The following is a 17,111-nucleotide window of genomic DNA, read 5'->3' on the forward strand; positions in this document are numbered from 1 at the left end:
CTACTAGTGTAGTGGTGGTGGGTGGGATGGGGTGAGGCTCTGTCACATTCAACCACTAGATGGTAGGATGGGACTATGGCTTCAATAAGTATAGAGGCTAATGCTCTAATTAAAAAAACAAACAAAACGCCCCCTCCATGAATAAAAAATGCCAGAAAAGGCCAATAATGTAACATAAGCAGTACTACAAGAGTTACAAAAAAAAATGTACAGGTGATACAGGTAATAAATGCTGATACGTCTCTTCAAAGTCCTTCCAAAAGCAAGTCTCACTCTTATTTCAGTAGTTTTCTGAAATTTGCTTGAAGTTCAATCCCCTCCCTCTCATAGAGACACCACTGAATCAGGTAAAAGCTAAAAGCTTTGTCGACTTGACCCTTACAAGCTTTCAAAGAGCTTTTTATTCCAGACGTTGTGGGCTAATTATACCAAAGTCCTTCGAGCAGGAAGTCTCGCCACTCCGCAGCTATCTTGAAATGTCTCTGGGGACTTATTTGGAAGTAATAGACTACCTAAATTAAATTTAAATTCACTGCTGCCTGGAATCCAAAACTACAAGCATAGAAGCACTAGTCAAATCTGATACATTTGTTCTCCATTACATATATACTAAGTATTAGGCTACAGGGCAGTGATTTTTAACTAAAAGCAATCACGACTTAGACTTTCCTCAAGTCAAAAGCACGTTTCTTAGTTTACTCTCACAGGTTGTCTTTATGTTCCGAAGATATGCTTGGTCCAGTAGGAGAGCAGAGAGAACAGCTATGTTGCTACACTGGGTCGGTAAACGAGCTAACTACGAGCAGCGGAACGAGCTGGACTTAAATACAACAGGTGAGCGAATAATGGCGCACAGGTGCTGCAGCGGGAGCTTGGAAAAGCCACGCCCACTCCGGGAGGAGGCGAGCAAAATTAATGCTCACTAGCACAACCACGCACGAGGGAGAGAAAGAAAAATAGAACAGCAGGAGGAGAAGAGAAAGGCAGGTGTTCCACTTGGAGAGCAGTTGGTACTATGACAGATATAAATATGTAGGAGCTTGTATTCTTCTTCTGAATTCTCCCATGAACTTCAGTTCTCAGAGTGCCACGTCTCTCACTCGCCTGTCTTGTCTCTGTGGTCCTTCTGCTTACTTCTCCTCCTCCGTGTGTGTTCGGTCTGCAGTTGCCATGTAACAATATGTGGTAACCAAGCAACTATGCAGGCGAAGTAACCAGCGCAGTCCTGACAAAGGGGAGCACAGGGCAGGCATTTTTTAACCTTGGTGCAGCATAATTTAATGAAAGTACAGCTACACCCTATGGCAGAATAAAGAAGGAGTATTTATTGTGTAATTAAATTTTAGCGAGACTACCACTCTGTGAGTTAAACATGTACGGACGGGCTCCAAGAGTGACCTTCATCACAGCAGGGGGTGCATCGTCTGCTGTTGGTCCCGGATCATACAATGTGAGCCAGTCCAGTTACAAGATATCAGGTACTTACAAGGAAAAATATCTGTCCTTCCAAAATCATTTTTTTTTCTTCTTCAGAAAACTGTAAAACTTTACGTTAACTTAAATTAAATTTAGCTAGCTTGCAAAGAAAGAACGTCGAATATTTAGGCTTACAGATTTGAATCTGCTTATACACTTTCAATTGATAAAAGTTAAATTAATATGTCTTGGAAGTATAACTCAATGTGTAAGCAAAAAATGTTCCTGCTGCTTTGCTGTTTCACAGTTACATAAGTGTATTAGAAAATAAAGCGTCCTGCAAGCTTGCAGTCATTTGTATATCTTACCTTGGGAAAATTTTCACTGTTGCAGATGGCTATGCACCATTCCTTTCCTTGAGTGCCAGGCAATCAATATTCTCCAAAGACAGTGAGAGTTTACTAGGACCTGGACACTATGACTGCTCACCTGTCAAGGTGAGTGATCCATTTAATTTACAAAAGCTAAATGACGATGTTGCTTGTCCATGGTTTAAAACAAATATTTTAAGAAATATATTTTTTGATACCAGCCTTATTCTCTCTTTGCTTGGCTTTCTGTTGAACTCTTGTCTCTTCAGTTAAATGTCCATGGTGGCAGCAGTCTTCAGAACCGCTCCAAACGTTTTGAGGATGTGGTGTCAGAGGTTCCAGGCCCTGGGGCCTACAATGTGTCGCCTACCTCAAAAAAGGCACACAGGGCTGTGACAGCTAATGTAGGACACCCTGGAAGGCCTGGCAACAAAGTGGTAAGCATATGGGTGAAGATAGGAGGGCATAGTACATGAGTAGTACTGACACTTGCTACTTTTATTGTATTATGTCATACATCTGTTCTTCTGAAATACTCAGTTATCATAGATGGCAATGGCTTTATAATGCTGAATATGCCCGCATATCCACTTTAGTGCTGTTATTTCTTGGCCTTTCAAACTTTTCTAACTCTTTGTGTTTGGTGTACATTTTGGGCAAAATCCCATTGGCAGGCGTAATACCCATTTTAATACTGCTATTCTTAGAATAAAGCAAGTAGAAGAGACTTGCACAATCCAAAGCTGGTACAGAAGACTCTTCATCCTGTTTGTGCTGGTTTGAGTGTTGAGTGCACTTACAAACTTGCATTCTATCATATATGAACTATGGAATAATGGTATTGAATGACACAGTATCTTGTTTAACCGTTTTGTAATTTTTTCAAGAATATATGCAAAAATCAGCTATAAGTAAGTGCTTTACAAGCTGTTATCTGTGGATATTAGTGGATACCTGTGGATACCTAACTTGGTGCATTTGAAACTTGCTACTCCAGAGCTGAACGCGAGCGTCTTAGTAGGCGTTATTTTTTTATGCTAGTTGTAATTAACCAAAAAGCAAGAATGTACATTTACATTACTCCCAGATCCCAGAAAGTCAGTAGAAAAACTTCCTGGCATTTTTTTCATTCGATTTCTTTGTTTATGTTCCCTCAGTATCTCTGGTTTCTATTGCACTGGTGCAGTTCTACTTTTTACTTCTTTTTCTCTTCATCGTGCCCTCACTATCTTTTGCTGATCTTCTGTCCCTCATTTATGGTTCTCCCTCTCGCTCTGTCCCTCTCTCAGTCTCCTCTTTTATTGGCCCCAGGCAGTGCTCAGCTGCTTTGTAAGCCAGGGCATTTTTTTCCAACAGAAACCCTGACTTTTTGCTTTACTCTTTCTGCTTTTCTCCTGCCTTTTTTTTCTCTTTGCATTGGCTGCAGGCTAAAGGTCTCCGGCTAGCTCTTCAGTCAGACATTCCATCCATTCCCTCCCCGGGCCAGGCCTATGGCTATGAAGAGGATGCCCGGGGTGTCCTCCGTAAGCAACAGCCCCCTCCTAAGGACACAACCCTGGGGCCAGCCTACTACAGTCCGCTGCTGGTAAGGACAAATACACACAGACAGTTTCGAAGTCCTGTTGAAGTTTGAACATTCATCCATCAGAAAAGGTGAAACCCTCATTTGTGAATGCATGCGTGCTTTCATTAATCAGCACGAGTATGTGTCTGAGTGTACTTTCTCTTCCATGAGGCAACATCCATTAGTGTTAGGTAGATCTAATGCACCGCTGAACCCCCACCCCACCTCATTCACTTGGCCCAAAAACCATTTCCATAGCTAATGAATGCAGCTCCACTTTAAAAAAGCCACAGTGCACCAATGCTCATCCATTTTACATGCCAACAAAGAGAGCCATTAGTAATTATTCTTCAAGCTATATTACTGTATTCACTTAAAATAATGCACACGCCTGCTGGTCTGGCTCTCAATTAAGTAATTTTTCATCTGTTAATGACCTGAGGAAGTCAACAGCGTCCTTGAGTGTTGGCCGAGGTTGTGTCAACACACCGGCGCAGGCACAGAGGCGTGCTGTGATTTAGGGCTATCAGCAGTGCATCCATCCATGGCTCTTTTTCTTTTTTTTTTTCTCCTTTGACTCAGCTTCTGTTGCTCTCCCTTTGAAGGTTCGACCTCGGTATCTGTCTGTCTCCTTCCCTCTGTTCATCCGTCTGACACACTTATTTCTTTAAACTCAAACACTTCCCCCACCCCGTGCTCTGACTGAGTTCAAAAGTGTGCAGAGGAAGAATTAAGTGGTTGTCTGAGGACATAACTTCAAAGTGCCTGGGACAATCTCTGAATGATAAGACATTAGAAAGACATCAGAAGAACAAAACTTTTTTTTTTAATCTTTGTGTTATTGAGAAGCACAAAAACATGTTTAATCACTTTTATTTACAGATATGATTGGACTCTGTATTTACGAAACAACATCAACTGACTGCTGTGTATTAAATTGGCCAAATCAACATAGTACACAGGATCAGAGTCAGACTGCTAAGCTGTATAATACAGATTCCTCACTGATATATTGGTTAAAGTACATACGATGGTTCATATGTTAAATCCATGAATAATGCAGTAAGAACCACTTAATATTTTGTTAGTTCACAGTATTGTGCAGTATTAAATTTAGCGAATTAACAGCCATCCAGATGGTGATGTGGAATGCAGACTCTGCAGACCCCAAAATCTGTTGTACAATATCTGCTTTGTTTCTTCAGCTTTCAGCTGTGCACAGCATCGTCACCATGTCAAGTTATGCTCTGTGAACACTTATTGATGATAGCCAGGACATGTGATGACAAATTACTGGGCAAAAGTCATGTTGTGAACCAGGGATGTCAGATTTATTTTACTTGACAGCCCAACTGATCTCTAGTGAGACAGATAAGTAAAAGAGGTAAAACCATTACATAAGAACCTATAAAAATACATTTTATATCTTTTATGTTATTTTCTAAAAACATATGAAAACATACATTATTTTTCATGGTGTTATATCACCATTAATTGTTTGAATCTGGGATTGATGATACTGTAACCAATACATTATCACCAATCTAAACAGGAAAATAGATGCATAGTTTTTAGATTAATAATATATATACATGTATTTATTAATATGTAATATAATATCAGGGCTTATTGGCATGTGTGTGCATATATAGGACAAAAAAAGCATTTGAATATCTTAATATCGGTCATGAACCTTCACCATTTAAACAAATAACATCATTCTTTCCTCCGCCCTACTCCCTTCTCATTCTCAGTTAGAAGACACTCACTGCTGGTACAAGAGTGCCAACAATAATTTAGCTATTAGTTGCATTAATTTTTATTTATTTAGGTTTTTTTTTTGGTTTTTTTTTAGCTCATTTACAGAATGTCATATCAATCAGAGAAAGAATTCAATATCGAGTGGCTGTGTGAGGTGTTAATCGTTTCAGTGTTGGTGTGAAGGGGACTGCTTTCATACTAGTTTCAAATACAGATGTTGTTGTGCAACCATTGTTGTTTTCAACAAAGTGTAATCTTCCCTCTGTGGCTCTTATGCAAACTTGTTTCCACTGCTGAAATTTATTTGTTTTTTTTTGCCATCTGTAAGTTAAAATTGGGTTGCTTTGTCAGCTTTGAGTTATTTATTCTGCATATTGATTAGCAAGTCTCAGACTGGGTAAATGCAGGTAAAAATGCAGGGAGAGAGAGAGGGAAAGGGAAGGCTGTTTTTGAGAAAAATTCACAAATGTTACCTCAAATACTGCAGACTAGTACCCACTAGAGAAGTCTTTCTTAATAGTTAAGCTGTAAAATGGAAGTGCAAGCTATAAAATATAGAGGATCTACACCTGGCATAATTTCATATTTCCTTCAATCTTCAAGAATATGGGCTGGAAGACAAATATTCTCCTCTCCTCTCCTCTCCTCTCCTCTCCTCTCCTCTCATTTCCAGGAGACGAGTTCTACACAGAAATATAAAGGGATCCACTTTGGCAACATGACAGGGAAGAGATCTGAGGAGAAGGTGGATGTGGGACCAGCTCCAGGACAATATGACCCCGAACTGTGAGTATCACATCATTGCTAGAAACAGTCCCATGGACAGCTAATTAACAATCCAGGCATGTAACTTGAAAAGACACTTAAAAAGAAAGATTGCCTTAAAAATAAAACTGCTATGAAGATTATTTGGTCTTCTTTTCGGGGTAATGTAGGTTGGAAAATATTTTAAATTCCGTAAAAAATAAAATGGTTGATATTTAAGTTTTCTGTAGGAACTCCTAAAGTTAGCAGTACCTATGGAGAGCCTTGCCAAACAACCATGTAGCATCATGTGCAGTTCTGAAATATTGATATTTAAATCGATTTGATGGCTAACCACCGGTGCATGGATTTGGAATTTATTTTCACAAATTCACATCTTGAAGCAAGGAGCTGAGAGGGTGGTTAGATAAGACTCTACCCTGCATGGGATCTCAGATGTTCACTGCTCTTGAACTCTTACCAAGATGTGTGCTGAATAGAGAGGCTGCTCTTCCAAAGTGAAATATTACTTTGATCCTATAGCTGGAGCATTACAGTTGACATTTTTCAAATACCATTTCTATTGATGGCCACAGAGGATGGCGCTTACTAAGCACTTCTACATGGGTGGGCACACACTCAGCTCAGCTATTCATAAAGGAATTGACTTAGAAGAAAAAGAAGAAGAAGAAGCCCTTATTTGTCACGTTTCCTTTGCAGCACAGTGTAATTCTTTTGACTGTGCATCACCGTTGTTAGACAGCTGGTGTCAGCGATGATATGGTACATCTTTATCAGAAAGGGTTAGCAGCCTTGCTAAAGGGTTCAGCAGGTTAATTTTAGTGGTGGCTGGGGCTGAAACTCTGACCTTCTGATCAAACAGAACCCAAACCATTCGAGCATCATTGTCCCTTGGCAGTAGAAGTAATAAAAAGGAAGGTGGTTAGACATTAAAACATCCACACAGCCATGTCTGTGGCACACATGTGACTACTGGAAATGTTTAAAAATAACAGTATATTCAGTCTTTGCTCCTGTTACAGTTATTACAGGCATTTCATCCTTATGAGCTCCTTTACTCTGGATTATAACTTTCCACTCTTCTCCCCTGCTTCCCACTTTCTTTGCTTTGCTGTTCTCTTTCTATTTAGTTTTCCACTCCACATTTGTCTTTGCCACTCAGTCAGTATATTTTTTCCCCAATTCTCATTTTTTCTCTTCTATTTTGTATGCTTTTGAACACCTCCCCCTCACTATTTGTATATATTATACTTGTTTGCCTATGTTTTCTATTTTCAAAGACATTGTCATTGCCTCTTTTTCCTGCAGGGTCCCAGAAACACAGTACGAGAATGTGAACCTTCAAAAGGATCAGAGAGGTAGAGTTGAGCTTGCCATCCCTCGCTACCATGAACTTGTGCCCATGCAGGCAGAAAAGAAGGTGGGTTGGCATGACTTTGTATCCCTTTGATTCTATATATACAGGTTTAAATCAATGATAAAAAAAAGCTTTAGAGGGCATGAATCAAGGTTAAACTCTGAGCTCACAAACTGTATGGAAAAGGCTGATGCAGCCAAGGTGGCATTGATCACTACAGTAAATACAAGCCATATAATTTTTCCAATAAATGCATTAAAATGCTCACAAACACTGCCAACACAGTCAAGAGGTCTAGTTCAATGACTGGAATCAGCTGAGGTGACACCTAGCAAACACACAACTCCCTCTGGTTGGCACCCATATGTCACACAGAGTGCTGATGCACATGATCTTGATTACTTTTATTTCTTAGTTCAGTTTAAACCAGTTTGTTATTAAAAAAGAAAGTGGGAATAAAGAGAAAAATTAGCCATAGAATCCAAAACAGTTTTTTGCATCTAGCAAGTAAAGTTTTAAACTGAGCATCTGGGGATTGACTTGATTTTGGAGCCAACTTTAAGTGACAGGAGATTCACATTCTAAGTAACCCAAATGATTATCCTAAAGAGTGGCCATTCTGGTCACAAGTGATAATTAAAATGTCAGCAAAATCCAGCACCTTCCAGTGCTATCACGCTGTTAGCCTAGTGGTGAACACAGTAGCAGACATCAAGCAGACACAGAACGTTTACTGAGTCACGTCTCTATTTACTCGATTAACGTCAGTGCGATATTCACTCTCCTTTCATCTTTGTTTTTGGTCTTTACAGGTTTTTTGTAAAGACATCAGCTAAACTGACTCTTTAGCTGATGACTACTCCACTATGTTCACGAACTGGTCCCTCAGTCTTTTAGTTTTTGGACATGTATCTGTCAGTTAGTTTATAGGATCATTTTGGCTAAGAGAAGTTTCTTGTTGCTGCCACAAAATGACTGATCAAAGTAAAGCTGAAAAATAAAGCTGTGGCTTGTGAAACCAGTGGGCAAAACACTAACACACAAATGCTCTACAGAGTTGACAGCAACTAACTTATACAGTATCATGAACAAGTATTTCTCCCCTTCCACATCCAGTTCCACTTACATGTTACCTGGCCCTGTGTGAAAAAGTAATTGCCCCTAAACCTAATAACTGGTTGTGCCACCTTTGCTAGCAAGAACTGCAGTCAAGCATTTGCAGTAACTGACAGTGATTTATTTCTCATCACTTTTGGAGGGCATGTTTAAGGTCATGCCAAATCATCTCAAATTTGAATTTAAGTCCAGACTTCTTTTTTTTTCTTTGGTTTATTGTCCAGCTGCATCTATCTATCTCAAGTGCTCTTGAGCTTCAAGGTAGAAACTGATGACTGGACATTCGATTTCAGGATTTTCTTGTAGAGAGCAGAACGGCTCCATCAACTATGGCAAGTCGTCCTGAAGCAGCAAAGCAGTCCTAGACCATGATGCAACCACCATCATGTTTGTCTGTTGGTACGATGTTCTTTTTGTGAAATGTTGCATTAGTTTTACACCAGATTTAACAGGACTCAGACCTTCCAGAGAGTTTGGCTATTGTCTCATCAGTCCACAGAATATTTTCCCAATAGTCTCTGCAATCATCAGGATGTTTTTTGGCAAATGTGAGACGAAGCTTTGTGTTGTTTTTGGTCAGCAGTGGTTTTCTCCTTGGTTTAAAGTTTTCTCCATTTGCAGTTAGTTTTTCACATGGGGCGAGGTAGGTTTTTCACAGCACTGTAGTTATTTGAGCTATTACTGTATGAATTATTAGCCAACATAGTACAATACAGCACAAGAATAATGTTGAATTATGCTTTTGTAAAACAAAGACTTGAATGTGTCCATTCAATTATTAAATAATCTTGCTCAGTTATGCTCATTAATAGACATTGAAGTCACTGGCTTAATTTTATTTGTGTTACTTATATATTTTATGATATTCTCTCATATTTGTTTCAGTAGTCTTACTCTAAAATCAGACAAAATAACAAGACAGCAGAACCTGCTATTTTTAAGGCACTAACCAACCTTCGAACTAAAAAGACTGAGGAAAAACAAGCTTGAGCACACAAAGTGAGCTGTGCTACAAGCTGAGGCAGGAAACTTACTAACAGCACTGTCACACTATGTGTTTTTTTTTTTTTTTTTTTTTTCTCCCTGAGAATGCTCCATGCTGACCACAAATAAATCTAATCACACTTAATTATAAAAATGATCTCTGTGTTATGGTCCTTTTTGTAAGTACCATTTAATATAACGCCATCATAATCACATTATGATTGAAAAATGAGCACTGCCTCTGACCCCGCCTAATGAGTCCTCTAACCTTCTGTTTGAGCATGTCATGTTATTATTTAATTACACTAAAATACAATGTATATGGTAGTACCTTTCAACAACAGGCCTTTGATTAACAGGTAACTAATGTGTGATTTTTACATGGAGAACCGGGTAAATATGTTGGATTCCTAATGGATTTTTCTAAGCTGAAAGACAGTTCACTAGTTCATCTCATAGGGGGCAGTAAAACATAAGCTTTTACTACAGACTAATATATTGGAAGTGGATGAGTAGAGGGTAGTTATTCACCTGCATATGAACTTGACTGTGCTGGCAGAGTAATGCTCTGTGATGCCTTATTTTACCGATCGGTGGGTTAGAGAGGGCGAGGTGAAGGCTGGATTTCAAGAAAAAAGGTAAATGCACCGTTCAGTTTTTTTTTTGTTGTCATTTATGCTTTTCCCATTACTTGTTTTCCTTTTGTCTCTCACAGCCTCTTATTGCTGTTTTACTTCTCTTCACTTTTCTTTATCTATATTTAACCGTTAAACAGTTTGTTTAAACACGTACCTTCAATTTACCTGAAATTTGTCGGTGTATTTTTTGTGTGTTCTATATGCTGTATTTGGACCCCCAACCATGTTGGTTGCACCTCCATCCGTCATCATTAGTATCTCACATGTCAACCCATATGTACTCCCACACATACATACACTGACCAGATGGGTCATTTCCCACAGTGGGGACACTCAGGACAAACACCTTTACTTCCTGGAGATCAGCAGACAGTCTGCCTCTAATGGCTCGGGGCTGCTGGTGTCCTATAGACTTTAAGAGTCTGTGTGCAGGATTTACCCATTAAATAGACATTCTGACATAGCTAGGGCAATATCTGAGCAAACCACTTTAATATACCATTACAGTGTGCATCCCTGCAAACACAAGAAAAACAGATAAAGTTGTACCCGTGCAGTGTCTGATATAACCCTGGATATACAAATTACACTGTCAGTTCACCTTTAAAATGCTGTGAATATCATGTTAATGTTATCACAGGTGGTGATATTATGTTTGCAGCATGTGATATATTTAGAAACAGGGAAGCAGCACAGCTCCCAGGGGGGAAGAAGGAAGAATTCTTGGCAGGAAGTTTAACTTACAGGATTACCTACCTCTAAAACTGTAAATTGAGCCTATTGGGCATGCAATATATTCATTTAAATGCGTTTTAATTATAATATGTGTGTTGGGACAGAAAGGCATTGTTATCTTTGTAAAAAAAATTAAGAATGTCTATATAAGGTTTGATTTAAAACTGTATCAACAAAGACACTACACAAAAGCTTAAAGTTCTGTTTAATTCAATTTTATGTAAATACGGCCAAATCACAACCACGGTCTCCTCAAAGTACTTTATACTGTAAGGCAAAGACCCTAAAATAATAGAGAAGTTGTAAAAAGTTGGCGTGGCTGTAGAACAGGTCATCTACTAATCGGAAGGTTGATGGTTTTATCCCTGGCTACTCCAGACAGCATAGCAGATATCTTTGGGCAACCCTTGAGCTGCTCTCTGATGCATCCATCGGAGTGTGAAAGTTAGACAGAAAGCATTTAAGCTTAGGGGGGGAAAAGTGCTTGTATGAATGGGAGAATGAGGTCTGTTATATAAAGTGCTTTGAGTGCTCAGGTAGAATACAGTTTTTCTTGAACACTTGGCAATAACTTGCATGCAGAAACCTTTACACAGAGTTCCTTTCTCTCAAGTTACACATGTATTTTACTGGATTTGTTTTTAACCAGCCAGCTTTGTAGACTCTTTTTGAGCACATATGCAAATGTATTTGCATATGCAATGATGAAATAAAAGCATTGTAAATTTCTTCAGAAAGTCTTTGCAAACCAAATTCTTATGAATGACAAAACAGGCACATATCTTCTTATCATTATTAAATGTGGAAAAAATGTTATAGGTATGTGCTGCAAATCAGTAAAACAGGTTTCCTAAGAAAATGGTGGCAGTCTTACTGGAAAGGAAAGGAAATAAGAGGGCAATATAGTCATTGTTCATTAATAGACTCTGAGCTGTCCTATGGCATGGGGAAGGTCCAGAGGTTCACTGAGCTTCCCCCTCACAGTGCTAACAATGGCCAAAGAATTCTGTGATGTTTTACTGCAGAACTAGTTAAACCACCTGCAGCAGAGAAACCTTGTTGTTTTCCAACAGACAGAAAAATGCCCAGCTCTGTATCAGGCAGCGTGGAAATGTGCGTAGGTGTGATTGTAAGAAAGTGTCCAGGTTTTCTTAGCCTCTCACTGTCAGCCTCTCTGTGAGTGCTGTTTGCTGCTTTGCCAGATGCAATGATTGCTGCCTCAAAATTACGTAGTCTTCTTAAGTTGGCGTATGACATGACTATTACAGCTCGGTCACACAAAAGCACAAACACTGTGCACACTTAATGCTGATTGTTTTTTCTGCTCTGTTTCTTTACATAAATGACTTAATTGGAGAGCAGAGAAAGAAAAGGGCTTTTTCCTGTATGTATTCACAGGTTACTCATCATTAGCTGCATTTTTTTCTCTGCTCTTTTTCCGTTCGATCTTCTTAATATTTCAGCCTCATCTCCTTGCCAGTGAGTGCTCATCATTCATAAGACATACAGGAAAGCGAAATCTCAGAAACTCTGTCCTTGCATCCTATCCTCTGTTTCTTTCACTTCCTCAGCTTTTCTCCTTTTTTTCTTATTGACACAGCTACACGAAAGGTGATATTAGCAAATCATTTAAATGCATCCTGATAAATTTCACCTTTGATGTACTGTAAATTTCACTTTCTGTTTCCCAACAGGGAGTTCCTGGTCCAGGCCAGTATCACATCAGAAGTCAGTTTGAGAAACCTGTTGAGCCTGGTGGCCTGCCGAAATTCTCTTGTACCTTCCTCTCAAAAACTGAGGTACAGTCCAGACAGGTCTGTGGTAACCCATGTTGGTTTCAGGATAATATGGTATATTTCAGTTTTATGTATTGGTTTTCGTGTTGCTGTTGCATTGATTTTATGTCAGTTCATTTATTTGTATCTTACTGGGCAGTATTGCAATAACTTTGTAATCCCTCAGTCTTGTCTTAGTGTTTCTTTAGTGTTCTCCTCCTGTCTTCTTACACTCACCTTTATGTTCTGCCCTTAGCATCTTCCATGTTAGGTCTGCCATGGTTCCATGTTTGTTTGTTTTCATGCTCTGTGTCTCCTGCTCTCTCTCTCTCTCTCTTATCCCAGTTATGTCTTGGGGTTTTGTCTCCCTTACCTGTTCCCATGTTCTTCTTGTGTTTCGTCCTTGTCTTCCTGCCTGTTGTGTTCTCTCGTGTTTGTTTATCCCTGTCCTAGTGTCAAGCTTGTGTGTCCTTGTCTGAGTCTTGCTGTGCATGCTACTTCCTGTTTTATTTTGTCAGTCCCTCATCTGATGTGCATGGTTTTTAGTTTTGCTTCCATTGTCTCGTTATGTGCAAATTTCTTCCTGCTGTGTTCCCATGTATTTCCACTTCTCTGATCATCCCACATTGTGTATATTGTCTCTGTTTTCCTTGGTCCTTTGTGAGAGCATCTGTTTACCTCCCATGTGTTTCTATGTTCCAAGTGTTCCAGGTTTCTAGTGTTTAATTTCCCAGTTTAGCTTTCTAGTTTAGTAATTTGTTTGGTTTTCTCACGTTTGTATTATTTTTTGTCTATCAGCCTAAATAAACGGCTTGCCTTCACTTAGCTCCTGTGTCCATGCAACTGCATTTGGGTCCTCTCCTCTGGTCTGCACGATCTGACAGATTTAGATTAAATGCAAGAATGCTTCTATAATTTCTCTACTTTTAATTTTATGTAAAAATAAATCATTATTATTAACATCTATTAATTAAACCTCTGTTTGTATCAGAGTTATAACCTCCAGTAGCTACTGTACTACAGTTAGGTATTTATGTAGTAGTTAGCTGTCTCCTAGCAACTGCAGCAAGTGTCTAGTTGACATGATATTGATTGTAAGATAGAATATGAATAAAGGGGTTGGTGACACACCTTTATATTTTATCATTTTCAAAGAAGAACTGTTACGGTCATTTTGCAAATCCATAAATTTATTCTTAGACTCCAAATCTTTATCTATTTTATACTGCGCCATAGTACAACCTCTCAGTTCATCCACTGCCTGAGACAACTCCCGCCTAATCTGAATTCTTTTCATGTAGTCAGTCCCATTATAAGCTATATATAGCACTAGACAGTACTACACCAGGTATAGTCCTAAAGTGTTTCTTCTTTTCTCAAACCAGTGGTCTCATAGCTCTGAGTCTGATGACAGGCTGAAATATATGATGGCTTGGACATAATCTACAGGAATCAAATATATTCAATTTACTGTACAATATCTCAAAGGAGATTGCTTTTTAATATGAAATACTTTCAGATCAGTTACAGATCCACAACACTGAGCCCTTCTTGGCTTGTTTAATTGATGTGCTGGGATTGGAGGGATTCTTCAGATAGGGGTGAAGATGAGTTTATTAAGAGGCTCAGAGGAGCGAAGATGAAGGACGTGAAAATGTGTAGTTTCACGTTTCAGGAATAGCTGTCTTCTCCTCCTCCGTGGCACTGGCCCACAGATCTATTCCTGTGAAATTCTCAGACTGATTTCATTATCGCTCTGACACACGTGATAGTGCATGTTCTAACACATAATTACGAATTCAGATTGTGTGTGTATATTAGGTGCAGACAGATTCAGATTCAAGTTGCTGCTGATATGCAAGCACAGTACAGATATACACACACATGCATAAACACATTCCAAAAACCACCTGTATTAGATCTAAAACATAAAGGTTTTACTGGTGAAAACGGCCAGTCCTAGATTCTTGGATGTATTTTATGCATGTGTGTGCATGCATGGGTGTGTGTGTGTCACAGTTTGCTATGACCTAATTTCCTCGACCACATGCTGTGTTGATGCGTCGACCCTGTGATGTCGTCACTGACACCCACCAAGAAGCGTGTGTGTGCGTGCGTGCATGTGTCACAAGTCATCTTCAGTGAAGTACTGAGAGCGACAGTTTTCTTAGATCTTCGTCTCACTGTGAGTCCGGTTCCATCTGACACTGTTATCCTGTGGAGGGATGGAAAGGAAACGAGGAAAGGAGGGAGGGGTGAAAGAAGCAAGAGAGGCAAGGATAAAAGAGGAACAGTTGGAATCTTCCAGTTCTCATCTCTCCTCCCTTTGACTTCCCAATTTTCCAATATCAAAGCATCAATCTGACACATTGTGAAAACATGGATTTTATTTGGTCTCACTCTTCCAGTCGTCCAGTCCCTTTATTTATTTACTCGTCTGATCGCTTGTAAGACCTTTCTGTGTGCTATACTTAATGCGTTTCTGTATTTGTCCCCATGTTTTTGTTTGGTTGTTTTTTTCTGCTTCTCCCCATTCATACCCTCATTAAAAAAAAAATAAAAATACAACCTCATTTTTTGAATTTGGTGGTAAATAATCACTAAGATGTGAAAATGAAAAGCTTTGGTACTCTGTACACAATAAACCAAAAGGTAGATGAAGAAAATATGTAAATTAAATTCATCCACCATCCTCTTCAAGGTCGTCTCTGCATACATACCTCTGGACGACTTCCCGTGATCCAACGTTTATGATAAGTATAATCAGTGGTTATGACACAGACAGCAAACAGCAGTCTTCAGCGAAGGAGTTCACAATCTTTAAGCCCTAAAGTGTCTCATGAGATCAGGAATGCAGTCAGGAGATTGCCTGTCATTTTTTGACATTTATGAGGTTTTGCTCCATGAATTCATGTGAATTCAGATGTGTAAGTGACAACCTTGAAGGGTACAACAGCTAAATTTAAATCAGGTGCCTTTTATTGGTTGAGCCACAAAACTTTTTGATCGCTCCTCATATAATCCACACATTTTAATAAAAATCACGGTCTGTGGATTGCGTGATTTTTTTTATTTTTTTTTTATTTATAGATGATAATGCTTGAATAAGCATAGAGCCGTAAAGCTCTCACAGAATCCTAAAAGGGGCTTAGAAATGTTTCTGCAGCTGATGCTGTGCAGAGACAACCTGAGAACATAAAAAATGAATTTCATGTATGCGTCAGTATAGAGTGTTTAAGAAGACATCGCGTTTGTCATCTGATATTTGAATACAAATGGAAAGTGGTAGCTAAACTATGAAGATAACATTATCTAGCAGATGCTATTGTTTGTGATCTAGATGTGATTTAGTACAAACCGTGATGTTCCTTACTCCCTTACTGTTGATGTGGCCTAGAAACAAAGCCTTGAGTTTAATGTGCAGCACACTGATAGTATTTAAAGTTGTGGTCAGAAATTTACATACACTCATCATGGGCATGTATATCATGGTAATTTCTGCCTTTTAATGATTTCTTTGAACTGTTGTTTTTCCTGTGTAATTGTACAGTATACATCTTTATTTATCTTACTCTGGCTGGATATTTGACCTCTCTTCTTGGTACAGTATTCTTAGGATTGAAAGACTTACCTTTACCCCATCAAACATTACTCTTGTCAGTGAGGCCAAATAGCTCAATCTGTCTCGTCTGACGATAAAACCTTTCTCCATTTGGCTCGTCTACGTGTGCAGCTGCAGCTTTCAGCTGAGGTTTTGATTTTTCTTTCTTTCTTGGTTGGCACCATCTTGGTCCACGGCAATCAAAAACTCACTTCACTGTGAACAGTGACACTGTTAATGACCAGTTAATGACCAACTTGAGCCTTATTGGTTTCTGAAATCTGCACCAATTTCTTTTTGTCTGTGGGTGACACACCTTGGGTCTTCTTCCAGACCCAAGGTGTGTCACCACTACAAATGGTGACACATTCGAACAACTTCTACTTACATACAGTTGTTAGGACTAATGATCGTAGTTAAATCTACAGTTCTGCTTCTTAGATCTTCACTGATTTCCATTAACTTTTCCATTGCACTGAGTATTGGTCAGTCCAAGAGTGCTGTAGAACAAATCCTTTTTATGCTGTCAAAGACAAACTACCATTTGTAGTCAATCATGCTCACAAAGAGAAGTTAATAAGCCTTGGGCTTGTCAAGGTAAAATACAGCATCACTTGTGCGCCCAATTCTTGTTCTTTAACCTCCTAAGACCCGAACTTTTCCACGGCATGCATTTTTAATTTCTCTTTTTGGGCTGATTGGGACCTGATGAATGTAAAAATAAAGAATTACCAGATATTTTTTTTAAACCTAATTTTTGTTTCTAAGAAAAATGAGAGCCACATATAAGGACATTCATTTAAAATTTCGATACAACAGTAGCAGTATAATGTCCTCATAAGTGGATATCAGGCCCTTGTAGATTAAAATTGAGTATTTTGGTCTAAATAACCCAAAATGTGATGTCCACATATGTGGACGCCAGGTCCTAGGAGGTTAAAGTCAAGAAAGAATGTCTTTAATGCTATACAATTATTTCTGTTCAAAGAACTCATTAAAAGCCAATGATTACTATGACATTCATGCCC

At 38.9% G+C, this 17,111-nt stretch overlaps 1 protein-coding gene across 3 annotated transcripts in view; it reads left to right on the forward strand.

Annotated features, from left to right (window-relative positions):
• Positions 1-699: 699 nt before the first annotated feature.
• stpg2 (sperm-tail PG-rich repeat containing 2) overlaps positions 700-17,111 on the forward strand; it is a 55,717-nt gene continuing 39,305 nt past the window's right edge. Inside the window, exons 1-7 of one of the 3 annotated variants that reach the window (XM_084946680.1) lie at positions 700-1,478; positions 1,810-1,913; positions 2,057-2,224; positions 3,214-3,372; positions 5,786-5,898; positions 7,186-7,297; positions 12,402-12,521. In XM_084946680.1, the coding sequence (XP_084802806.1) occupies positions 1,373-1,478; positions 1,810-1,913; positions 2,057-2,224; positions 3,214-3,372; positions 5,786-5,898; positions 7,186-7,297; positions 12,402-12,521 (882 nt within the window). In that variant the 5' untranslated portion in view covers positions 700-1,372. The remainder of the gene's footprint in view (positions 1,479-1,809; positions 1,914-2,056; positions 2,225-3,213; positions 3,373-5,785; positions 5,899-7,185; positions 7,298-12,401; positions 12,522-17,111) is intronic. The other 2 variants (XM_084946677.1, XM_084946679.1) reach the window with 2 other exon arrangements.

The sequence above is a fragment of the Perissodus microlepis genome, chromosome 12 (assembly GCF_051167445.1).
Source record: "Perissodus microlepis isolate ML-2025 ecotype Zambia chromosome 12, ASM5116744v1, whole genome shotgun sequence".
Classification (NCBI taxonomy): Eukaryota; Metazoa; Chordata; class Actinopteri; order Cichliformes; family Cichlidae; genus Perissodus; species Perissodus microlepis.